The 26,012-nt window shown below is 38.6% G+C and overlaps 1 protein-coding gene across 1 annotated transcript; it reads right to left on the reverse strand.

Moving 5' to 3' along the window:
* Positions 1–16,702: 16,702 nt before the first annotated feature.
* LOC148852274 (wall-associated receptor kinase 2-like) lies at positions 16,703–23,335 on the reverse strand. The gene is made up of 4 exons (XM_088945775.1): positions 22,532–23,335; positions 19,881–20,001; positions 18,018–18,188; positions 16,703–17,868 (listed from the first exon to the last, which is right to left on the reverse strand). The coding sequence occupies exons 1-4, from the start codon at positions 23,333–23,335 to the stop codon at positions 16,703–16,705; spliced, it is 2,262 nt and encodes a 753-aa protein (XP_088801901.1).
* Between the last annotated feature and the right edge of the window lie 2,677 nt (positions 23,336–26,012).

Raw genomic sequence — 26,012 nt, forward strand, 5'->3', positions numbered from 1 at the left:
CCTGAAATCTTTTGTCAGGAGGAAATTAAACACACACGATTGGGCCAATTGTTAGACAAAATAAAATAGATATGGGTAGACTTCCAGACTGATGAATCAATTCAACAGAGCTTCGTCATCGGTTCCGATGACTTCCCAGACTCTGGTCATTTATCATAAAACATAGGTAGAATGAAACAAGGAAACAAGAGAGCCATATAAAAAAAGAAACATAGAGGCATATCATTACGATAATGATAGGAATGGAGTAAGTGAAACAAAACCAATTAGTAAACACTGGTAATGATATATGAAATAGACTTCTACGGATTACCTTACATGATTAACTTTTGTGTAAGTAGAATAAAACAAGAGAAGCTCATTGAGGAACAATCAGAAATTACAGCTAGAGAATTGTAAATCAATATGCTGAGTGAAGAAATGACTAAACATCAAAAATCAACAATTGGGAGAAGAAAATATGAACCTAAAGGCATAAGCATTAGTTGTGTTTTATCTGTAATAGAAGTTGGTTCGATGGTTATACCCATCACCAATATAGACGAAGGATTCAGTACATTACCAACTCACATTGGAAGTCTCAGTAACAGAAAAATGAAAATAGTAATAAGAAGAAAGATGAAACGAACACCTTTGAAGTAAAAATAAAATGTAAAATAAAATAAAACCAAGAACAGATCACGACAACAAGATTAAACTGAATGCAAATGATGAAAAAGGTGCTACAGAAAAAACATTCCCATCTTGCTTTTTACAGAGACAACTCAACACGGTTCATTGCCGTCTCTAACTTGCAATCGAATATTGCATCTGAGGAAGGGAGGGTGGGTTAAAACTAAGAGAAGAGTAAGGGATTACCAGAGGAAATTACTTCGACACAAACGAGTATTTTGGCCTGAAATCGGCTGGTGCTACTGGCAATGACTAGCTTATTTCAGTGTCACACTATGTTTGAGGAATTAGTGCTAACGACGAAAAACTGATGAGGAAGACTTGATACCTCCTGAGAGATGATGTTGAGTCACCGAAAAGAGAGAGTCATGAGAAGACCCTGCCGTTTTTTATTCACTGCCATTGTGATGAGTGAAGTAGGGGATGAACAGCTTCTTCCCCCTTCCGAGCCCTCCCCCTCAATTCTCCTCCTTGTTTTTCTACCAAAAATGAAGCACCCAACACCTCTTTTTAAAGAGTGTCCAAGGACAGCTTCATGAATTTTTGAAAATCTAGGGTGAAATTGGTGGTTTTGGGTACGCGAGTCAAAGAGGGATTAATGGGTTAAACCGGGGTTTGGTGCAATGATGGGTGGCTCTGGTTTAAAGAAAAGTGGAGGATTGAGATTGGTTCGACCAAAAAGAGGTTTTTGTTCTAGTAAACTAGTGAGCTTGATGGAAATGGAATCTTTTCCGATTGATGGGTAATTTGGAGGTGTTTTTGGTGAAAATTGGTAGGGTGAGGTTTTTGGAGGTCCTGAGCCATTTAGTGGGGTTGGATTGGGCCATATAGGCCAAGATCGGACAAATTTGGGAAAAGGCTTGCTTCAACTAATCTAGGGATTCGAAACAGAATCTAGGTATGATCAATGGGAAAACAAGGTTTGCTTTGGATGAAATTTCTCAGGGTAGGGTTTTTGGGTAGTCTGAGATGATTGGTAAAATCAGATCGGTCAAATGCGTTTCGATCAAAAGGACTTGGGATTTGGCTGATATAGAGCCTTGAAACAGAATCTTGGTATGGCAAAAGGTAAATGGGGGGTATTTTGGGGAAAATTGGCAAAGTGATGTTTTGGAGTGTTCGGAATCTGATGGTGATGTCTGATTAGTCTTGGGGGTCAAGATCGTAGGAATTTAGGTTAACGGGATATTTTAGAAAGAAATCTTTGTTTAATGGGTAGACAAATGGGGGAATCTAGCTTTGAAACTTTATGGGTAGGTATTTTGATGTGTTCAAAGTTTAATGGTGTGATTTGATCAGTTCAGATGTATCAAGATCAAGGGGATTTGGGTTCTGAGTGTTTAGGTTAATGAGATTGGCTGAATTGGAATCTTTGCTTGATGAAGGGGTAAATGGAGGAATCTTGAGTTGAAATTTTATAGGTAGGTATTTTAGGAGGTCTTAGGTCTGATGCTTATGTCTAATCTGATCCTTGAGGTATAAGTGGGGGTCAATCGGGGCCGTCGAATAGGTATCAAACAAGTTTGATGGTGGATTTAAGGGTTTTTTGGGTGGAACTCGGGTTTCTTAGGTTTTAGGTGTTTCGGAGAGGTCCGAAGGGTTTGATAGGGTGTTTGGGGTGAATTAAAGGTTCAGACGATGAACTAAGTAAAAATCAGGTGCTAACAATGATTATACAAGAATGGCGTGGGTTTATTTTATGTATGAAAGTTCAAAAGTCTTTAAGATTTTTGAAAGGTTCAAGAATTTTGTTGAAAAACAAAGTGGCCAAAGCATAAAGGTGATAAAAGTGATAGAGGAAAAGAATATACTTCTTATGAATTTCACAAGTTTTGCAAAGATGAAGTCTTGGAGCATTACTTGACCATCGCCTACGCTCCAAAGCATAGTGGAGTTTCAGAAAGGAAGAATAGAATAGTAATGAAGATGGAAAGATCAATGCTCTTGGAACAAGGCATGCCTAAGATTTTTTGGGCCAAAGCAATATATATTGCAGTTCATCTACTTAATAAATGTCCAAAAGGAGCAATAGAAAACAAGACTCCTATATAAGCTTGGAGCAGAAGCAAGCCGTCGGCACAACACTTGAGAGTTTTTTTTATGCATTTGCTATGTTCACATTCCAGTAGGAAAAAGGAACAAGCTAGAAGATAAGACAAAAAAGGGAATATTCCTGGGATATAGTATGCAATCAAAAGACTAAAGAATTTATAGCCTAAAGAGCAAGAAGCTAATTATTAGTCGAGATTCAAGATGTAGAGTTTGATAAGAATGCTACATGGAACTGGAAAAAAGAAAAAGTAGAGATACATAACATCATGGTACCAAAAGTAGAAAAACTAAGGCCTTTTATTAATGAATGAGAAGAAGGATAAAAAAGTCCTCAATCTACAACATCACCATCAACTCCATCATCAGCCACAATAGAAGAAAAATAAGAAGAGTTATCTCTAGAATTGCCACCAAGAAGGATGAGGCCACTTAGTGTTAGACAGTTTTGTATGCCCTTAGCTCCAATAAGTTTTGATGTACTTTTGACATTTAGTGTAAATGAATAAAGTGCATTTTTTATTCATGTTGTCTGGTATGTTTCTGTGTAAGACCCTTAAACTGGACACTTAATGAGACTTGTGTTAGTTTATAATGTTCATAGCCGTTGGATAAGTCTGGGGAGATTTATCCTGCTAAGGCTGACACTGGTGTGCTGCCAAGTGTTAGGATGGCCTATCTCAGCTGCCAGGGTTAGAGTGGCCTGTCTCAACTCCTAATAGGATTAGGAGGTTTCTTAATCGCTAAGAAAGAGGAGAAACCCTAATCTTGAATTACAAGAATTCGAACCAAGGGTTTAGCAGAAAAATCCTCCTGCCAACTTCATCTCTAGAGTTCTCTTCCAGCCGCCGCCATTCACTGCCTGGTTCGATCTCTCTGAGAGGGAAAGATCAAGAAGGTGTTCTTGATATCAGTCTTTGCTGAAAGGCTGATTGTGTATGGTGCTCTTCGCTTCCATCGAATTCTTGTGAAGAATTTGGTTTGTAGGATGAACACTGCTGGTTCTGTTCCAGTATCACTGCGTCATCTTCAGTGGGAGCAGATCTTGGGAGTATTCTTTGGGCGTGAACACCGACATTGGGAGATATCGACTCTCCATATCAGGTATAACCCTTCCCTTTCTCTTTGGTTCAGATCTGGTTCGGATTTGGTTCGATTAGATCCTTGAATATTGTATTCTAAAATCAGGGAATATGATTCCCAGTTGGAAGGGAGGAGAGAAAATTTTTGAAATTGGCCCACCCTGTTCTGCTGCATTCTTGGCATCCATACGATGGATCTCTCCTTCCTTTCAGTGGTATCAGAGCATAGGTTCGAATCTTGAACCAAGAAAATCAGATCTGAACCTACGCAAATGGGTAGAAGTTGTTCTACCTGGATTTGCGTAGATTGTTGTTTTTATTCCAAGGAATTGTTTCTGGATATGGGAGATTGATCTGAAATTAATTTTTGTTAAATCTGAAATTTATTTGGAACTATTCTTAATTTATTTCTTGATTTAAATGGGTTGTTCGTACACGGAGATCGAAGTGCAGATTTGGCGCAGATAGTCTACGCAATCTTTTTTGCAGTTTTTATTCTATTCGGTCTGTAAAATAATTTTTTTTTTATTTCTCTAGACTGAATGTATAGGATTCAATCAAGAATGTAATTAATTAATAGAAATTAGGTTACTGTAATTTTTTTTTCTTGATTGAAGATGGTGGCGGCGATGGAGATTTGCAGATTGTGTTATCGCATTCTGCGTTTTGCAGTTTATGAAATTGCAACCCTTGATTACTAACCTCTGTTTTGCAGGTGGTATGAATAGTCCATATCTGATTTGTGATTGTCTAAAATCAGAAATATTAATTTCAGATCATTCTTGAATTGTTTCTTGAATTAAAAAAATGGTTTTGGACCGTTTTCGGACCAGATTGGACCAAAGCTGTTTGGACCGAATCTTGGGTTCAAACGGGGCTGTTCTCAGCCCTGATTTCTCCCACTTTCAGGTCTGAAACTAATCTTTAATTCGAAGAACCAATTCGGCCCAACCTCTAAAGCCTAGTTTTAAAGAGTTAAAACTGCAAAAGCCAATTTTGTGTAAAAGCTATATGGGCCGAACTGCTAACTGCTATTCAGCCCATATACCTAGATAATGTTAATTGTTAATATTATGGATTATAAATGGGCTTATTAATGGGCTTTACAGAAAGTAATTGATTGGATCAATTCTTCCATTACATGCGATGTGTGGATGTTTGATGTGCTGCGACCATGGGCCATAAGCCTGAAAAGGGACACGTGCGGAAACCCTAGCCGAATTGGGCCATTACATACGTTAGTGGCTCTCGCGCACGCTATGGCTGAATGCACATCATTGCCATGGTGTTCCTTACGGTCATTGGATGACCCCTTCCTTTCATGGTGGGCCCCATAACCCTGAAAAGGGACACGTGCGGAAACCCTATCCAAATTGGGCCACCAGAAATCTGACTTTATGAAAGTCAGTGGGAGCAACTTTGTTTTGACCTAAATTAACTTGGGCGTAATCACTTGTTCCCTTCAGTAATATGTGTGCATGTAATAGGGAGATCCATATGATGGACTCTCTAAAGGCCTTCCGTCATTAGCACGATGATGGGTCCTTCAGTAATGAGGAAACACATCATAAAATTGGGCTATCCATTTGCTGTTGGGTCTGTCAAAGTGTTTCATAAGATGATAGGGGCGTCATAGACCGATATGAGAGGGGCTTCACCAGAAAATGGGAACTCTCTCACGGTACCTTGGTGTAACCTAAATATGATGGGTGAGCACTCACTGGACAGAAAGGTTTATTCTAAAATGGCTATGAACCTTGTATGATAGAGGCTAAAGGGAAACTCATATGATGAGTGGATATGATTCGTCATAGAGAGGTAATGGGGTTATGCAGTTGAAACAGTTGGTTCCATGCACCCTATGTGATTTCCCACATTTATAGAGACATTTCGTCATCTCCGTCACTGAGATAGGAGGGAAATGTCAGAGATGAACAAATGGAAATGAAACATAGATTAAAAGCCATATCTATGTACGTAAAATGAGTCAAACTAGGGTTGTGGACTAACGTTTTGTTGTTTTACCAGAAAATGGGAAACGAACAATTTGCTAAGTTGCTTGACGGCAACAAATTTAAGGGCTCAAACTATGCCGACTGGTACAAAAACCTTATGCTGCTCTTGACTTCAAAAAAGTTAGATAAAGTGGCAAAGAATCTTGCACCGGATCGTCCGGGAGACAGGGCTTCAGAAGCCTATAGGAGGGAATACCAAGAGTGGGAGGAGAAAAACTCCCTAGGCCATTGCTATATCATAGCCTCTTTAGATAATCCGATACAGAGGCATTTCGATCAGATCGAACTCACCAAAGACATATTGGATAGTCTAAAAACTATGTACGAAGAGCAGAACCGTTCTACTCGCCAAAAGGTCCTGAAGCAGTTCATGACCGTGCAGATGACCAAGAGGCAGCAAGTTCATGACCATTGTCTCCGGATGATGAGTTACATAAACGTAGAATTAGTCTTTAGAGAAGGAATACTTGTACTTAAGGATTGCCTTTATGTACAAAACTTAAGAAGAAATTTGATTTCTGTTTCTAAACTATGTGCGGATGGATATACTGTCTGTTTTAGTAATATGATTACTATTAAAAGGAACAATAAATTCATCGCATGTGGGGAACTGGAGAACGATCTCTATGTTCTACATCATTCTTTAGAAACTAACTTAACCGAAACTACGTCGGTCGAAATCCCCAAGAAAAGGACTCGTGATATAGTTAGTCCCACATGCCTGTGGCATTACCGACTTGGCCATATTGGTATTGACTGAATCACAAGACTAGTAAAGGATGGTCCTTTGGATTTTCTAACCGTAGAAGATCTTCCCACTTGTGAGCCTTGCCTCCGAGGTAAGATGACAAAACGACCATTTAACAGTAAGCCTGAAAGATGTACAGGCACGTTTGACCTTATACATACTGATGTATGTGGTCCCCTGAGTGTTAAGACTCATAACCAACACGTGTATTTCATCACCTTCACCGATGATTACTCACAATATGGTTATGTGTACCTAATGAGACAGAAGTCCGAATCCTTTGAAAAGTTCAAGGAGTTCAGAAAAGAAGTCTAGAAACAGTTAGGGGGAGAAATTAAGGCCCTTCGATCAGATCGAGGTGGTGAGTATCTCTCTGACGAATTCAGGAACTACTTGAAGGCCAACGGGATAATATCACAGTTAGCTCCTCCTGTAACACCACAACTTAACGGTGTTTCAGAGAGGAGGAATAAGACATTGTTAGACATGGTCCGGTCACTTCTCACACGCTCGGAATTACCCACATCCTTTTGGATATATGCATTAGAGACTGCAATCTATGTGCTGAATCGGGTTCCAACCAAATCGGTTCCGAAAACTCCATACGAACTTTGGACTGGAAAGAAACCAAGTGTCACACACTTGAAGATTTGGGTTTGTCCTACGCACGTTAAAAGAACGAGTGCGGACAAGTTGGAATCCAAGACCAGCCATTGCCTATTTGTAGGCTACCCAAAGGATTTGGTGGGTTATCTATTCTATGACCCAAGTGAGCAGAAAATGTTCTACAGTTGAAATGCCCAGTTCTTAGAAACCGATTATATCCTGGACACCCATCGTCAGGAAATAGTTCTTGATGAGAGCTTAGGAGCAGTGGGAGGTGTCCCACAAGTTCCAGGTAGTGACCAAGCTAGAAGATCCACCCAGGTATCCAGGCCATCAGTCCGTTATGGTTATGACCAGGATAGTTACTTGGTGGAAGCCTTGACTAGTGAGGAGGATCCCGTGACTTACGCGAAAGCTATGTTGGACTTAGATTCCCAAAAGTGGGTGGATGCCATGAGAGCCGAGATGGACTCAATGGTGGCCAATGGAGTCTGGACTCTAGTAGATTCGCTCTCCGGGGTAAAAGCAATCGGTTGCAAATGGATCTATAAGAGAAAGAAGGGCCCTGATGGCAAGATTGAGACCTTCAAAGCTCGTTTGGTGGCGAAAGGGTATACTCAGAAAGAAGGCATCAACTATGAAGAAACCTTTTCGCCCGTGGCCATGCTTAAATCCATTAGGATCCTGCTAGCTGTAGCAGCATACCATGACTACGAGATTTTGCAGATGGGTGTCAAAACCGCGTTCCTGAATGGAGATCTTAGTGAAGATATCTACATGCAGCAGCCACAAGGTTTTATTGTTGTTGGTTAGGAACACATGGTATGTAAACTTCATAGATCCATATATGGACTTAAGCAAGCTTCTAGGCGTTGGAACATCCGTTTTGACTCTGCAGTCAAATCGTTTGACTTTGAGCAGAATCCGGATGAGCCCTATGTTTATAGGAAGTTCAATGGGGATAAGGTCACCTTCTTGGTGTTGTATGTGGACGATATCCTACATATTGGGAATGATTTAGGAATGTTGACTTCGGTCAAGGTGTGGCTTTCGCAGCAATTCTCCATGAAAGATTTTGGAGAAGCCTCCTATATACTGGGTCTTTGACTCTATAGAGATAGATCGAAGTGGATAATTGGATTATCCCAGGATGCTTACATTGACAAAATTATCAAAAGGTACAACATGGAGAACTCCAAGAAAGGAAACGTTCCTTTTAGGCACGGAGTCACTCTCTCCAAGAAAATGTCTCCCAAGACTTCTGAGGAGATTGAGGGCATGAAAGACGTCCCCTATGCCTCAGCCGTAGGGAGCATCATGTATGCCATGTTGTGCACTCGCCCTGACATCGCTCAGGCGGTGAGTGTGGTAAGCAGGTTCCAGGCCAACCCAGGGCAGGAGCATTGGACTATTGTGAATAACATACTCAAATACCTTCGAAGGACAAAAGAGTTTTGTCTGGTATTGATGGTAGTTCACTACAAATTCTGGGGTATACTGATGCCGATTTCCAGTCGGATCTAGATGATAGAAAGTCTACATCTGGGTATGTTTTCACAATAGGATCATGTGTTGTTTGTTAGAAAAGTAGCAAACAAGGGTCCACGACAGACTCCACAACCGAAGCCGAGTACATTGCCGCAAGTGAAGCTGCCAAGGAAGCCGTGTGGATGAAAAAGTTTGTTCACGAATTAGGAGTGGTTCTGTCCAGCACATCACCCATCCCGTTGTTGTGTGACAACAATGGAGCAATCACTCAAGCTAAGGAGCTTCGAGCCCACTCGAAGTCAAAGCACATCGAGAGGAAATACCATGTACTGCGGGAGATTGTTGGCAGATGGGACGTCCAGATTCAGAAGGTAGCATCAGCGGGTAATGTGGCAGACCCATTGACTAAGCCACTCACACAGAAAGTGTTTGAGAAACACGTGGAAAGCATGGAACTCCGGTTTGTACCAGATTGGACCTAAGTGCAAGTGAGAGCCATTAGACAGTTTTGTATGCCCTTAGCTCCAATCAGTTTTGATGTACTTTTGACATTTAGTGTAAATGAATAAAGTGCATGTTTGATTCATGTTGTGTGGTATGTTTCTGTGTAAGACACTTAAACTGGACACTTAATGAGACTCGTGTTAATTTAGAATGTTCACAGCCGTTGGATAAGTCTGGGGAGATTTATCCTACCAAGGCTGACACTAGTGTGCTACCAAGTGTTGGGGTGGCCGGTCTCAGCTGCCAGGGTGAGACCCAAAGCACATGTAGTGTAGGATTACTTGAATCTTTGAACCGGACCAGATTTCTAGTTTTGCCCTGGACCTTGGTGATTGATGGGAAAAACTGGAAAGTTACACCTAACCCCTAGACTCGATTATGATATAGCACTAGGCGTCGGATTGGGCTGTCTTTGATAGGCCAATCAGTGAGATCCTTAGCGGGGGTCAAAACCTAGGTATGTTGGGACAGTCTAAGAATTCATCTGAGTGGGCGATCATAGTGACAGGATTAGCCCCTTTGTCGGACAAAGGTAATGATCGGGGATGCACTCTCTCTGATGGAAACCAAACTGCCGGTAGTTGATTTCAATCGTTGGAATTTTGTTTTGTCGGGAAATGGTTTTAATTCCTGGGATCCATATGTGCAGAGAGTGCATTACCGTTCCTTGCAATTGAGGGAGAGAGGTCCTCTCTTGTTGGACAGTGTTTGATCATTATGGGCTGAGAGGTTAAGTGTAAGGCCATTTAGGGTTATACCTGATGGGCTAATCTTGCATCTGCCCACAGTCCCTGGGTTTTTATACGATGGCTTGACCCAGGGACCACTTAGTGTAAGTGTTGGGCACATAGAGTCCATGTGATGGGCTCAGGGGGTTCACTGGGCTATCTAGTGAATTCGGTTAGGCTTTGTAACAAAGGCTGGGCCGAACCCATGTGACTAATGTATAGATCAATGCTTGGGTCCCACGCCATACAAAGAAGCCCAACTGGGCAGCAGTTTGGAAGCTTGTTGAGCACTTAATACATATTGGGCCTAAAGCCCATATCGAACTGGCTAATTTAATTACCCACTTAAAGGGGCGGATTTGAGATTAAGGCAAGCCAAAGGATTGGGTCTTGACCCTATCCATTCTTGGAGACCAAATTCAAATAAAGATTTGAATCTGGTAACCTTTTGATTAGATCAAGAGTGGGCTGACCTAATCTGTAGATAGAATTAAGATAATTCCCTATCCAAATACAGATTTGGATTGGGATAACTCCTAATAGGATTAGGAGGTTTCTTAATCACTAAGAAAGAGGAGAAACCCTAATCTTGATCTACAAGAATTTGTACCAAGGGTTTAGCAAAAAACTCTTCCTGCAATTTGAGATAGGATCTCAGAAACCCTAGAGAGAAGAAAAGCAAATACGCCAACTTCATCTCTAGAGTTCTCCTCTAGCCGCCGCCATTCACTGCCTGGTTCGATCTCTTTGAGAGGGAAAGATCAAGAAGGTGTTATTGATATCAGTCTTAGCTGAAAGGCTGATTGTGTACGGTGCTCTTCACGTCCATCGAATTCTTGTGAAGAATTTGGTTCGTAGGATGAACACTGTTGGTTCTGTTCCAGTATCACTGCGTCATCTTCAGTGGGAGCAGATCTTGGGAGTATTCTTTGGGCGTGAACACCGACGTTGGGAGATACCGACTCTCTGTATCAGGTATAACCCTTCTCTTTCTCTTTGGTTCAGATCTGGTTCGGCTTTGGTTCGATTAGATCCTTGAAAATTGTATTCTAAAATCAGGGAATATGATTCCCAGTTGGAAGGGAGGAGAGAAAATTTTTCAAATTCGCCCACCCTGTTCCGCTGCATTCTTGGCGTCCATACAAAGGATCTCTCCCTCCTTTCACTTAGTGAGATATATTTGACATGCAACTTTGTAACTATGGAGCTTGAAAGTTTTGAAGCAACAACAAAACAAGAAGTATGGGTAAAGGAGATAAAGGAAGAAATCAATATGATTGAGAAAAATAAGACATGGGAATTAGTGGGTCGTCCTCAAGACAAAGAAGTGATTGAAGTTAAGTGGGTCTTAGCTCAACCCTAATGGCTTAATACAAAAACACAAAGCGAGACTAGTCATTAAAGGCTATGCACAATTGCTTGGGATAGATTACAATGAAACCTTTGCTCGATGGCACACTTAGACACTATAAGAACACTAGTAGCATTAGCATCACTGAAGAAGTGGAAGATCTATCAAATTGATGTCAAGTCGGCGTTTCTTAATGAAGTGCTCTAGGAAGAAATATATGTAGAGCAACCTCAAGGGTTTATAGTAAAAGGACGAGAAGACAAGGTACTAAGATTGAAGAAAGCTCTCTATGGCCTAAAGCAAGCAGAACAAGCATAGTACAATCAGATTGATAGTTACTTCATCAATCAAGGATTAGGAATCAAAGTAAGTCTACTCTATACATCAAGACCCAAGGTAAATCTAACACTCTCATTATTTCTCTATACGTAGATGATCTCATCTATACATGAAATGATGAGACAATGATCAAGGTGTTCAAAAAAGATATGATGAAGACATTTGAGATGAGTGATCTCGGATTAATGCACTACTTTCTTGGCATCGAGATCAATCAAGAAGAAGGTATCTTTATATCACAAAATAAATATATCAAGAACCTACTGAAGAAGTTCAAGATGCAAGGATGCAAGATGGTCGCTACACCACTCGTTACAAACAAGAGGTTCAAGAAAGAAGATAGTTCAAAGAAGGTTGATGCCTCAATCTACAGAAATCTTATTGGGAGTTTACTCCTCATAGCTACATGGCCAGATATTATGTATGCAACAAGTCTACCCTCAAGGTTCATGCAAAGCCCAAGTCAAGCTCACTATGAAGCAGTAAAAAGGATACTAAGATACTTGGAGGGCACAAAAGAATACTTCATTTGGTACAAATCCACCATCAAGACTAATTGGCTATACTAACAGTAATTGGGCAGGATCAGTGAATGACATGAAGAGTACCTCAAGCTATGCTTCTCACAAGGATCTGGAATATTCTCTTGGGTATCAAAGAAGCAAGACACATTAGCACAATCATCAGAAGAAGCTGAATACATAGCAGCGGCAGCAACAAGTCAAGCTATATGGCTAGGAAGAATACTTGAAGAAATGGGTGAAAGGCAAAAGGAACCAACAATGATCTATTGTGACAACAAGTCTACTATAGCAATGGCAAAAAATCAGTATACCACAGCAGAACGAAACACATTGCAATCAAGTACCACTTTTTACGAGAGACAACTAGCAAAGGAGAAATTGAGCTCAAGCACTGCAACTCTGAAGAATAATTAGTAGAAATTTTCACAAAGGAATTACTGTGTTCAAAGTTTGAGTTGTTACAAGAGAAATTAGGAGTTACAAGAAAGTGTATTAAGGAGGAGTGTTAAAAAAATAATCCACTTTCTAGAAGTTTTCCAGAAATTCAAACTTCTAGAACTAATTAGCAGGTATGACTAGAAATTAAATCTCCAAGCCTCTAGAAAATGTAAAGAAACTATATAGAATGTCAGTTGGCTTTTGCTCCATTGACTTGGCTCCAATTTAAATAGGACTAAGCTTCTACATTTGAGGACAAGCCAATACAAGTTCCCATTTTTCCAACATCTTGAGCCTTTGCCATTTGCTACAACTCTATCTTACCTAGTTTACTCTCTCTCACATCCCAAGTTCTAACAACTCCAATCTCCTCCATATCCCAATAATTTGATATATAGTTTTGGAATTCTCAAATAGGAGGTCAATAAATCAAAATAGGGCTGTTTGGGCTCTCTGGTGTTGGGGAGTTGAGTTAGAAGTCAATCATGTGATGGGTTTTTGGCTTGGTGGAGTGAGATCGAGTCATGGGTCCCATTCTTTGAGAGATGCCACTGTTGCTGCTACTGCTGTTGCTGTTGTGGTGTTGTTGGAAACCCATGCCCTGAGGGTGGAATTATATTCGTTCCCCACCATTACAAGCCCTAGAGTTTTTAAGTTCAAACATATCAAATTCTCAACTAGGTGAAATAGTGGAAAAAATGTCAATACTATATTTTGTGTAGGTTTTTTACTAAAACTCGTGCCCAACTTATACTGATTTAATCAAAGATATATTTCAATTGAGCCTCTTCTCCCATGTATAAATTCAATATATTGAGTCTAGTGGTAGATGGTTAATTGATGGAGGGGGATGTAGTTGAGACTCAGAGAAAGGGAGAGCTGAGACTCATAGATGTAGTTGAGACTCAGAGATGGAGAACGAAAGAGATAGGGGAGGGGGGGTAACTCAAAATGTCCACTTAATGGAATTTGGGCATTTGGAGTCTGCTTCCACGTTAATGTTAAATCTGAACTAGGGAAAATAACGTATTTTTGACTTTTGGCTTCAAGTTGAGATGCCAACAAAGGGCAGTCCAACATTTAACCTCATCCACTTTTGCACTGACTAGTAAACCACAGTGATCAAACAACACTTGAGGAAAACTTCGCACTCCCAAGTGCCCTTCTCTAAGAAAATTTTGAGACAATCATTGAATACTTGAACTTTTGCAGCTCGCTCCTAAAAACACCTAAACCCATTGTTAAAACAGAACTTATGATGTAGTTGAGAGCAAGGTTCAAAATATCGATATGTATCAGGTCATACCACCAATACATATTGTAACGAGGCCTTTTGGATTCGCCCATATAGGGGGTGTTTCGGGTCAGCGAGTCTTTTAGGATGTAGACTAGCCTTATACCGGCCCCTTTGAACTAGATTCGGAAAGAAACAAAAAAAATCGATACAAGCCGATACGCCCTTTATATTTTATTTTCTCACCTATCCTTGTTAATCTAATAAATCAAAATAAATTTGCTCAGGGGTGATTATTTCAATCCAACTCAGGCCCAGGTCCACATCACGTCCACAAATTCTACTCTCATACAAATCTCATTTATTTGTTTCATATTCAAATTTTATTTAATTGGTTAATTGTCATAAAATTATAATTTAAGCCTAAAAACTAAATTTAATAAAACATTACTAAAATTATTAAAATATTAAATTTTACTAAGCTTTTATCTAGGAACTATTAAAAATTAAGAAATTAATAAAAATCAGTAGTTCACAAGTTAAAAATTCAAGTACGTTGAATTATATTTAAAATAATTAATATTAATAAGACAATTAAAAATAAATTTTTTGACGCTAAATGTATAATTTTGTTAAAATGAAAAAAGAAAAGGGGAAAAGTAAAAATAATAGGATAAGTAATAATAATAATAACTATAAAATTTATTAAAGTAATAAAACAAACCATTTGCATTCCAAATAAAAAATTTTAAATTTAATTAAAAAATAAATCTAATAATGGCACGATTAGAAATATCATAAGGCTCCTTTTACTTAGGGATAATAGTTTATAATTTAGCCTAACCTAGCTAGACCTATAAATTTTTATGCTCAAGCAATTATTTTCTTCTGAGCTAGGTCTAGCATAGATTTCCACCTAGCCTGCATATATTGTAGGTAGTAGTGCTTTAAATTGATCAAATTTAGATCGGATCCTAGTGGACCCACATCCACATTCAATTATGAAATCTCTATCTCCACATCTACATCTAATTATTATGTTAGATTTGGGATCAAATGCAAATTTAATCTACAACCATGTTATTGTGTTTAAAATGACAAAAAAGTTTTAAAATGTTAATTATTTTAAAGTGTACATGTATAATAAATGTATATAAATATAAAATATTAAATTTATCAATTATAAATTTATATAATTGTGCATAATATCTTTATGTATACATAATTATACTACATATATACATAAAATAATAATTTTTATTGGACTTGAATTTTGGGCAGACTGAATGATGTAAAATCCACATTTGATCCAATTATTAATTACATACAAGTTCTAACATCCAAATCCAGGATTTTCAGATTTAGAGTCAAATCAGGTATCATACTTTTGGAGTCTATTGATGGCCCTAGTAGGTAGGCCCAAGCTAAGCAACCCCTAAGCTCAACCTGGAAGTTATATATGAGGTTCAAAATATTGATACAGGGCAATATGTTGATAGTGTGTATCCGCTGTATCGGTACTCTTTTTTTTGTTATTTTATTTTTTTCAAATATGGTTCAAAGGGGCTGGTTTAAGGGCAATCTATCTCTTGAACCACTTGTCGACCCAACCTCGATATGATACGTATCAGTTGATACAGCCTGATATGTATCAATATTTTGAACCTTAGTTATATACATATATATTTAGATAACAAGTTTCATATAAATATATAGATCAGAATTTTTATATATTTTTATAATAAACTAAAATTACATAGAAATTTTAATTTGTAAAAGAATCATAGCTTAGCTAACATAGGCAATCCGGTACCTATCCCAAGCCTAAACAAACATTATTATGCTTGGGGGTGTGGGCTAGGCTGGGTTAGGAAACCTTAAAAAATATTAATACACTATAATGATTTGGCCTGAGATCTTTTATGTTTTTTTGGTTCATTAGGCTAGACAATGTGGGTAGCCCATTCCCATAGTCATTCAACTTCAATCTTAATAATTTTTATCTAAATAGTAAGAAAACCCAAAAATAATGCATGCATGGATTGTACTCGGTTTGGTTCAGTCTAATTACAAATGTCACATTGCTCTTAGGGGTGCAAGTTGGGGGAAGGGTCAAGTTGAGGATCAACCAAAGCCCAACCTGAAGTCTTAAAACTTGAGCTCAGGCTTGGATTAATTTAATTATGACCAAAAATGGTAATATATAGATTAATTTAATTATGACTACAACCAAATTTTATATATTTACTAACATTTAAGTAACATTTACAAAAAAATGTAAAATTTAATCATTAATAAAGTATAATAAATAAAATAAAACATGACCAGATAATATGAAAAATTAATTATTTTATTAAATAATTAGTAGTAGCTAAGTATTTTTGTTAAAATTACTAATATAATTAACGCAAATTACTAAACTATTTTTGTAACAAATTACTAAAATAAAGATGAATTATTTTAAACAGTATTGCATTCCTTCCTTGTAATGGTTATTGATACTTGTTGTTACACTTTCCCTTGACAAATCCCATGAATCCCACGGGTCCTTGGTAGAATTATATAATTTTAAGTGGAAAGTTTTAAAGAGAAAACAAAATTATATAAAAAAAAGAAATTTATCAAATCATGTCAATATCACTCAATGAATTAGTAAATTCCACTCCCACCCAAATCATGTCATTCTTGCAACATTGATTCCTTTTGGTACTTTGGTAATTACACAAGAGGATCGATATGCAATTTACAGGAAAACAATACCTTAAGTTGATTGCTAACATGAGATGAAAGTTTGTCAATAACCCAAATAAATAGTTTGATATCTCAAATATTGTTCTACAGTTATAATTGCTAATTATTTTGAAACATCATAATACAAAAGAAACCAAAAGAAAAGTACAAACTTGTCTATTGAGATGCATGTATCAACGTGGGAAAGTCATTGAAAATATCATATCATTCTCAAGACTATATAGCCTTGATGCATCACCATGGTAATGACTTAATGATATAGGATTGGGGTTTGAGGATATAGATAAAAGTCCTTCTCTTTCTTCTTGTGATTGTTGAACCCATGGGTGTCTCGCTGACCTTCTCAGTCCTTCAAGCTCCATTGCAACCTCTCTCATAGTGGGTCTTTCCTCACCTCTCACATTGAGGCATCTTTTGGCAAGATTAGCAACTGCAGTAATTTGTTCAGTCTTCCCCTCGTCTACAAATTGACTATTGATGAGCTGAAACAAGCGATTCTCGTTCATCATTGAAATGAAATAAGCAGCTAGATTTTTTTGTTCTTCCGATCTTTCAAAACAAATAGTTTTTTCCCCTGTTAAAAGCTCCACAAGTACCATTCCAAAGCTATAAACATCACTTTTCTCTGTTAGTTTACTGGTGTGGAAATACTCTGGGTCCAAATATCCAAAGGTCCCTCGGACAAAGGTGGTTATTTGAGTTTGATCCATAGGAAATAGCCTTGAAGCTCCAAAATCAGAGACTTTTGCTGTAAAACTATCATCCAATAGTATATTTGCAGATTTGATATCTCTATGGATGATTGGTAGAGAAGTTGCAGAGTGTAGATAGGCCAATGCACTAGAGGTTTCTGTTGCAATCCTCAATCGATCATCCCATGAAAGTACAGAGATTCTGTTGCTTTTATGAATGTGCTGAGAAAGAGTTCCATTGGACACGTATTCATAAACTAGTAGAGGAACTTCAGTCTCTAAACAACATCCCAATAGCTTGACTATATGTCGATGGTTAATTTGTGTAAGAATAATAACTTCATTTATAAATTGCTTAATGGCAACTATTCGATGATCAGGTAGAATGCCTTTATATACTGTACCTTGACCTCCTTGACCAAGAATGCAACTCTCATTGTAATTATTGGTTGCCAATTCTAACTCTTTTTCTGAATAGATCTTTACAAACTCTAAACCACCTTCATGTGAAGATAATTGTTGTTGTAGAAGCAAACCGCCATTTTGTTGAAAGAATTTCTCTCTTAATTTCATGAGCTTTCTTTTACTTATAATCAAGTAGAACAATGAACTACAGATGATTAAAAATAAGATTCCAAAGCCTATACCTGCATTCAATATTTGAAGATTCTTTAGTATAGTCATAACAGAAGTGGCGGAGCATTACTTACTCAACTAATGAAAAAAAATGGCAATTAGCTACTTGACAAAGAGTCAATTAATGAAAAAAACAAATCTTGTTTTTCTATGCAATTACCTAGGGAAACCTTCATTACCGCAAATCCTTCACTTTTCACAGTGCAACCACTTCCATCTCTTCTCCCATCGCCATAACTACCCCTTGGACAAGAACAGTAGTAAGATCCTTTTGTATTAGTACAGATGGCTACACAAAGATTGCTTTTTGGATCCTCACACTCATTTACATCTGCCCATGAATAAAATAAATAAATAAATAAAGCATTAGCTCAAAATTACATGTGCAGCCCGAATTGATTTACAACCTTTCAACCAAAATTAAAGGGCCCTGCATGTTCCTTTTTTCACCCATTATTTTATTCATGGTGGCAAGTTTCATCCCAAGAAGTCTTCGTATAATAGAGTTTTGATATTTTTAAACTGAAAAAGTAAAATAAAATAAAATATTGCATGGATATTGGCTAGATTGAATTCACATCTCCGCTCCACAGCATATCCCCGCTGTGTATTAGGAATATCTCCCGATGATAGTATCAGTCCTGATGATGTCATCATTGGGAGATGTTTCCAATACACAGTGGGGATGTGCTGTGGGGCGTTGTGGGTTGGAGATGTGATCTCGGCTAGATTCTTATACTAAATTGATTTTAGGATTAATTGAAAATCCTTATTGGGCCAATGGAAGTGAGGGTTGGTCTCCTCCCCCACAAGGGACTGTCCCACAATGCCCCACAGCACATCCCCATTGTGTATTGGGAACATCTCCTGATGATCATCGATTCTGATACTATCATCGGGAGATTTTCCCAATACATGGCGGGGCTGTACTGTGGGGCATTGTGGGGTGGCCTCTTGTGGAGGAGATGTGAACTCATAATCTGTTCTAGGAGCCGGAAAATCAGTTTCTCTTTGCATAAGAATGCTGTTGATTCGTGGTATAGTTTATGGGATGAGAGCGGCATTTCTGTGCTTCTGGCGTTTCTAGTGAAGATAAGACTAGTGATCCTTCTTCCCATATCAATGTCAGTGTAAGTAATGGCAAAAAGTAAGTGAAGAAGCTCTTTGAGAGATTTCTTTGTAGTTATTTGTGCAAAGAAAGATGAGAAGAGAGGTTCTTTATACTTCTAGACAAGGTTTTTAAAATCGATTTGGAGAACAAACCCTAACTGGTTCTTAGGTTAAGTTGTATGACCGTTCAAATCAAATGGTTGGTCCATCCTCACGAAAAAATAAAAATATTTAAAAAATAAAAAAATGTTAATCCATTGAATGGTTTGAACGGTTCAACTGCCCAGGTCAGCGGTTTGTTGACCAAATCAACGTTTTTTGCAAATGTCTGGTTTTAGAAAAAAACAGAACCAGTCACCTGACTAGTTTCCAGGATTTCCGGTCCGACCGTCTGGTCCAGTCCGATTTTGAAAACTATGCTTCTAGAGACCGGGACAGAGGAACTGCTCCTCACAGAGCATGCCTCACACCGACCACACAGCATGTTTTAACCGTGCATTGGGAACATCATACCTTGGGTGCTATGCTTTTGCTTTTGTTTCTAGCTATTTGAGTGCTATGCTTTTACTTATAGCAGTTTTGGTGGAAACCAAATCAGCCCCCCACAACATCCCACAGAACATCCCCGTGTGTATTGGGAATATCTCCCAATGATGATATCATTCTTCTTGGTATTATTATTGGGAGATGTTACTGATACACGGCGGAGATATGCTGTGCGAAGTTGTAGAGGCAGTTTAGTGGGGGCTGATTTGAACTTTTGGTTGGCTTTTCTGGGCGAGCTGTACTTATTTTTCACTGCTCCCTCTTTATAAATTTTACATATTAATTAGCAATAAATAAATAAATAAGGAACCCTTTTCCTAGTTAAATTTATATTGTAAAGCATAACACGTTAGAAGTGAAATCATACCTTGGCACCCATTGGAAAGATAAGGATTCCCTTGATAACCGTCCACACAATAGCAAAGATATCCAGGGCCATTAGTAGAGTTAGAACAGTAGGTATTCTCCCCACAAGCATAATCGGTCTTGTCACATTTACAAGATATTCCTTCTCATTTCTTAAATTCCATAGGTAGGGTGCATTTGAAGTGAACCAGCTTTGGTCAGAGAGAAAAGCGTAGCTGCATTTGCTGATATTCCAAGTGTAGGCATAGTTGGTTCTGTTGTCATACATTTGAAGCTTCAGAAAAAACGTATCAAGATGATTTGGTATTGCAGTTTGACAACAGCCAATGCCACTACAAGATAGGTCCGTCGATTGCATGCCATATGGACAGAATGAAATGCATCCACTCTGGAACTTCTCAGCATAGAAATCAGACATGATGCCTAGTGTGTTACATCCGATAGCCGTGAATCTGTTTCTGGTGTTGGAGAATCTGTATGCGTTTGGCAATTGGATGTTTAGACTGTATTCCTTTAACCTTCCGCTATTTTCCTCATAACAACGGATAGCAGCCAGCATGGACAAGGTAAGTTGGCCTTGTAGTGATATATTCAAAATGAATCTCTCAGCATCCATGAAAAAATTATGGCCATACAATTCCAGTTGGGGAGGGTCAGTGGCATTGTTGCAGAACAACTTAAATTCATCTCTGAAACAGGATGGATCTTCTCCCACCAGACCAAATGGGTAAGGGATGCTAATATTCCCACATTTGTTTTGGCAGCCAGGTTTTGTCCAGAAGGATGTCGATGCTGTTATTGTCAATATTATAGATCACCGTTATTCGATGTAGTAAGATGCAGTGAAGCAACATACAGTTCAAATAGGAGGAGAATGTAAAAGAAACTTGTTCAAAGAAATAGAAAAAAAAGAAGAAAATTGGATGATAATTCACTAATATGAGAAGACTGATAATACGAGGCAATAAGAATGGAGGTTCATGTTATGGTCACACCAGCCGACAGCGCACTGCGGCGCAGTCATAGGCGCAGCACGCACCGCCAGGCAGCAGCGTGCACCGCACGGCAGCATGCACCGCGCACACGCCCGACACCACACGGCAGCGGCACCATGAGCCGCACGCACGCACTGCACGGCAGCAGCGCTGCGCACACGCACCGCGCGACAGCGGCACCATGAGCCGCGCACACGCACCCGGTAGCAGCAGCAGGTGGGGTCCACACGACAGCTCATAGGGGTAGGCCCACCCTTATCTGGACACGTCAAGCCAACTCGTCGCCAGCTTATCTTATCCCTTATCCCTTATCTTATCTTTATATTATCATAAGTAAGAGTGAGTTACCATTAGGAGTATGTAACTAGGAGTTTGAGTTCAAGTTGGAGTTTGAGTTTAATTGGAATTTCCTTCTATAATCTCCTATTTAAGGAGCTACGAATTGAAATATAGGGATTCAGTTTTTCGCAGTCAAGAAGGAGAGTAAGGAGAATTCGGGTGATCTCTTAGACAAATCACCCCAAGGGAGAGTTCGGGTGATCTCTTTTGACAAATCACCCGTGACGCGATCCTACGCTCGGGCCCATAACAGTTCACTCACCTAAAAAGAAAATTCTCTCATTTCTCTAGAAAAGCTAAAGGCTTCTCAAAACAAAAGAAAGAACTTCATCCTCTAATTTGAGATCACAAGGTTTTATATAGAAAACAAAAACTAGCAATTGGAGCATTTAATGTAAGATTAACCCTTCAAGCATTTACTAAACCTAGCCCAAAGAAACCCACTAACAAACTAACCATTAGAAGTCCACTAAAGAAACCCACTAACAATTAATAAGTTTAAATGCAAGCCCAATTGTTTCCTCTTTTAAAACGGTATGGTGCTTCTCAGGAAATGGACTTGAGTTGCATCCAAATACAAAGTATTTCCTAATTTAAAATAAATACAGTACCTACTGCTCCCTGCCTCAACTTGAGACAGATAGCGGTCAGATTCACCCTGACCCGCACCCAACCCAACACTAAATCAAGACACCCAACAATACCCAACCAACCCAATGGGGTTGGGTCAAGGAAGGCTCTCCGTTTAAGCCGACCCAATGACATTATTCCTGGATCAAATTTAAATTAGGCAATATTTGCTATTAAAATATAAAGCAAATCTTGTAAACTCATACCTTGGCATCCCTGGGGGAGATAAGGATTCCCAAGGTAACCTTCCATACAGTGGCAAATGTATCTAGAACCATTGTCGGAGTTCGAGCAGTAGGTGTTGTTCCCACATGCATAACTGGCAGTTCCTTGCAGCTGACCAGTCGAACACTGGAAATACAAAATAAGCCCTCTTGAAAACCTTCCTTTGAATAAATTGATAACTTGGATGTTCTAATATCATTTAATAAATAATCTAGTTATAAAAGATCAGGTGTTGGATTGAGTAGACTGTAATAACTTGAATGGCTAATTGATCCGATTATGCTATCTTTTCTATTTAAACAGTACTGAATCAAAAGAGATCTTTATAACTGAATTCCTAGCTTTGCATCCATCAGGGAGATAAGGATTCCCTTGATAACCTTGCATACAATGACAAAGATATCCAGGGCCATTTGTGGAGTTAGTGCAGTAGGTGTTACTCCCACAAGCATAGCCAAATCATTTGGCTTTGTGCTTCCTCGCAAGTACTCTCATTTCGAATTGCCCAGTCAAGTACCATCGAAGTTCTGAACCCAGTTTGTATAAGGTATTCCACGTTATTTCTTATGTTCCAGGGAGGTAACATTTGTGAGGTGAACCAATCCTGATCTGACAGAATGGCATACGCGCATCTACTGATATTCCTTGTGTTGGTGAAGTTGCCATAACTTCCTATATGTATGACTAAAGAACTCAGATCCTTGGGTATCGTGGTTTGGCAGCATCCAAGGCCAGAACAAGATGACCCCGTAATTGTGGTATCGTTCAAGCATGATGAAGTGCACTCGACATAGTAGACCTCCTTGTTGAAGTCGTACAAAATGCCATACATATCGCAACCAATACCAGTGAATCTGTTTCTGGTGTTGGATACCGGGTAGGTATTTGACAGTCTAAGAGATATGTCATATCCATTCAAGCTTTGGTTCCCTCCCATGTAACATTTGACAGCTGCCCAAATGGAGGTTGTAAGCTGACCTTGCAACGATATGTTCAGAATGGGTAGGCCGCCCTTGGTCCGTAAGGGAAAGTCACTAGAAGTGTTGCAGATCAACTTAAAATCTCCATTGACGAAACAGTTTGGATCATCTCCAATGCCAAAAGGGTAGGGGATGCTAGTGTTCCCGCATAGCTCTGGGCAGTCAGGCTTTGTGTGAGACAATGTCGATGCTGCTGCCTCTGCCTTCATTACCAACATCCCTATTGAGATGAGATAAAGCAACATGGGCCGAAGCATTTCCTTCTTACTGTTCGTCAACAAGATCATCGTTTTGTTCCTGCACGAAAGAGGAAAATAAAGCTTCTGGTTTAATTACTGGACCTCGCAATATGGACATAGGAACGGGCCGGACTGTAATAGGCACCTTAGGTAAGCACAATGAATGAACAGGTAATAGCTGTGTCACACATATCCCCACTTAATGCGCTTTCATCCAAACGTTTTTGCTCCGTTAGGCGTTAGACATAAATTATTCATTATTTTATTATTTTTGTTAAAATAATTAAAATAATAAATAATAAAAAAAGAAAATATAAATGAATCCCAAATCCCAATAGTTTATATTTTTCTTTTTTATTATTTTTATTTTTAATTATTTTAACAAAAATAATAAAATAAGGAACAAAAACATTTGGATGAAGGTGAATTAACTGATAAATGTGTCACACAACTATTATGTATTTATTCATTATACTTATCTAAAGTGCCTACTACATCTCGACCCCGAGATGATGGATTTAGATCACAATAGCCTTAATACGTGCAACAGCTACATGCAAAATTTAGTAGTTTTGGAAAAGGCAGTAATTGTCATGGACATTTTTCGCCGGGAGGGTGGTACGACACGCAAACCAATATGGCACGGCCACCTCTAGGTAAAAGTAGAGGATGGAGTGTGCGGCGAATGGCGGCTTTGATTTTGGTGCGATGCTGACCGTTGATAAGATCAACAGTTATGATTCGATCGGGTGTGGTCAAGAGGCACAATTCAAAGTTAAGAGTCATTAACTGTTAACTACTTTTTAAATAGTGTTCAAGGTGTCTTCTCTGAACCAACACCTACTTTTTCTTCATACATTTTCATAAACTATTTAAGGAGCATGAATCAGACTTAAAAAATACACATTTTCGAAATCCACTTTCTCTTTCTCTCAGTCCGGTCTGCTATAGTCTCACAGAAGGTTTCTTCGGAGATTCTTCAATTTTGTTGGTTGCAGATTCTCGCCTAAGGTTTTGTTGTATCCTGGGAACGGATTTGTCTGTAACCCAACAGCAAACTCAGTGAAACTGAATGGGGACAAATAACGTTCTAAAGATAGTATCTCCAAAGTTACAGTAACCCCATTTCCTACATCTATTAACTAGCTTTTATAGACAAAACTGCACTGCATGAAATGTATTAAAAAGCTGCAATGATTTCAAATACACGATCATTAGTTATTTGATTCAAAAATGCATTATATGGTTTCAGTACCAACCATTGACGAACAAAGAAAACTTTAATTAAGCCCATAAAGCTAGACCAGTCAACATGATATGCAGGCTATTTTCATCATTAATATAAATACTATGATCATGGAGATACCTACCTATTCAAATTTAAAATTCTGTATCCAAACAGGGAATAAGAGTTGTTTGCTCCTAGAGAATGCATGCCACGTATATACGAGCCTAAGAAACACATTGTTTGAGAAACCCTTCTAACTTTCAAGAAGCATCTACATGCTGGAAGCTTAAAGTCTGGATATGGAAAACTGAAACACAGATCAACAACAAATTAAACTAACCTGCAGGCCAGGGCTTCTTTTAGGCTTCTTTTCTTATAGGGTTTTCGAAGAGCTCTCATATCTAATAGTGATTCGATGTAGCAAATAAATAAATAATATATATTAGTGCTTCTAAGTTCGATGAAGGTGAATCGCTTGGATGGTCCAGATCAGCGTTTGGATTTTGAAAATTTTATCCTTGTCAACAATTAGATATTAGGACAGTTATTGAACAGTCCCAAACAATGTATTGAATGTTGATGGATATACGGAAACCATGGGCTTTCGTAATTCATACAAGAGGCAAGAGCAAAGCTTCCTCGCTTAGAAAACTCTGTATTTATTAAGGGATACAAATAAATCTTACAGCATACATCGGAACATTGTCATCGGAGTCACAGATAGGGGACCCACCTCGACTGCCTTGAATGTTCTGTACGTTTGCTATTAGATTGATTTGTATACATGCAATGTTTCTTCACTTAGTTTTTTTAAAATAAATTTTCAGATTCCACACAAGGCGTGATGTCATAAACTTGATTCTTCAAGCAAAAGTAACGATGAGAATTTGGTTGACCAGAACGAGGCTAGAAGGGTTTAACTCGTCAAACTAGATTGCAAGTTGAACCAGGAAGTTTTCTTGGTCAACAATTAACCGGTTTAACCTAGTGTTTTAGTTCAACTTGTTTAATTAAACCACCCAAAAACTGGTCTTCATTGGTCCAACCAATCAGTCCGGCCAACAACAACATTAGCTTAAGAGGCTGGGAGTGGCATATAAGGCGCTCCAAAGTCAAAAGCCTCTTGTATCCACCCATCCAAAACCCATATTGCAAGCAATATAAATATATAATATGCCTGGCTCATTTGTTTAATTACCAAGGTATCCTTTTCAGATGTGCGAGAAGGCCCATAGGATAGGAATGGGTCTGTTCAAGAGTTATTGCTTAATTTTATGACAAATTCAATGGTACTGATGTTTTATAATACTATTGTATCGAAAACACTGTGCTGTGGCACAAAGTATAATGTTTTCTTGGACATGGGGCCGTGGCTTTAAAACTCCTTGAGGTACATAGGTGTGCAAATTGGTTAAATTTGGATCACCTCTGATCGGATTTTTCGATTGTATCGGATTTATAATACCCACTATTCAATCTGATGTATTATATATTTAT

This window comes from Nelumbo lutea, chromosome 5 (genome assembly GCF_056320005.1).
Source record: "Nelumbo lutea isolate HS-2025 chromosome 5, American lotus-T2T, whole genome shotgun sequence".
In the NCBI taxonomy this organism is placed as follows: domain Eukaryota; kingdom Viridiplantae; phylum Streptophyta; class Magnoliopsida; order Proteales; family Nelumbonaceae; genus Nelumbo; species Nelumbo lutea.

What these genes read in the sequence shown, in the direction of transcription:
- LOC148852274 (XM_088945775.1), bottom strand. Translation starts at nt 23,335, where the DNA reads ATGATCTTGTTGACGAACAGTAAGAAGGAAATGCTTCGGCCCATGTTG. An exon ending in TCTTTCCAATGGGTGCCAAG is followed by an intron (nt 18,189 to 19,880) that starts GTATGATTTCAC and finishes ATTCATGGGCAG; the next exon opens with ATGTAAATGAGTGTGAGGAT. An exon ending in GGTAATGAAGGTTTCCCTAG is followed by an intron (nt 17,869 to 18,017) that starts GTAATTGCATAG and finishes TATTGAATGCAG; the next exon opens with GTATAGGCTTTGGAATCTTA.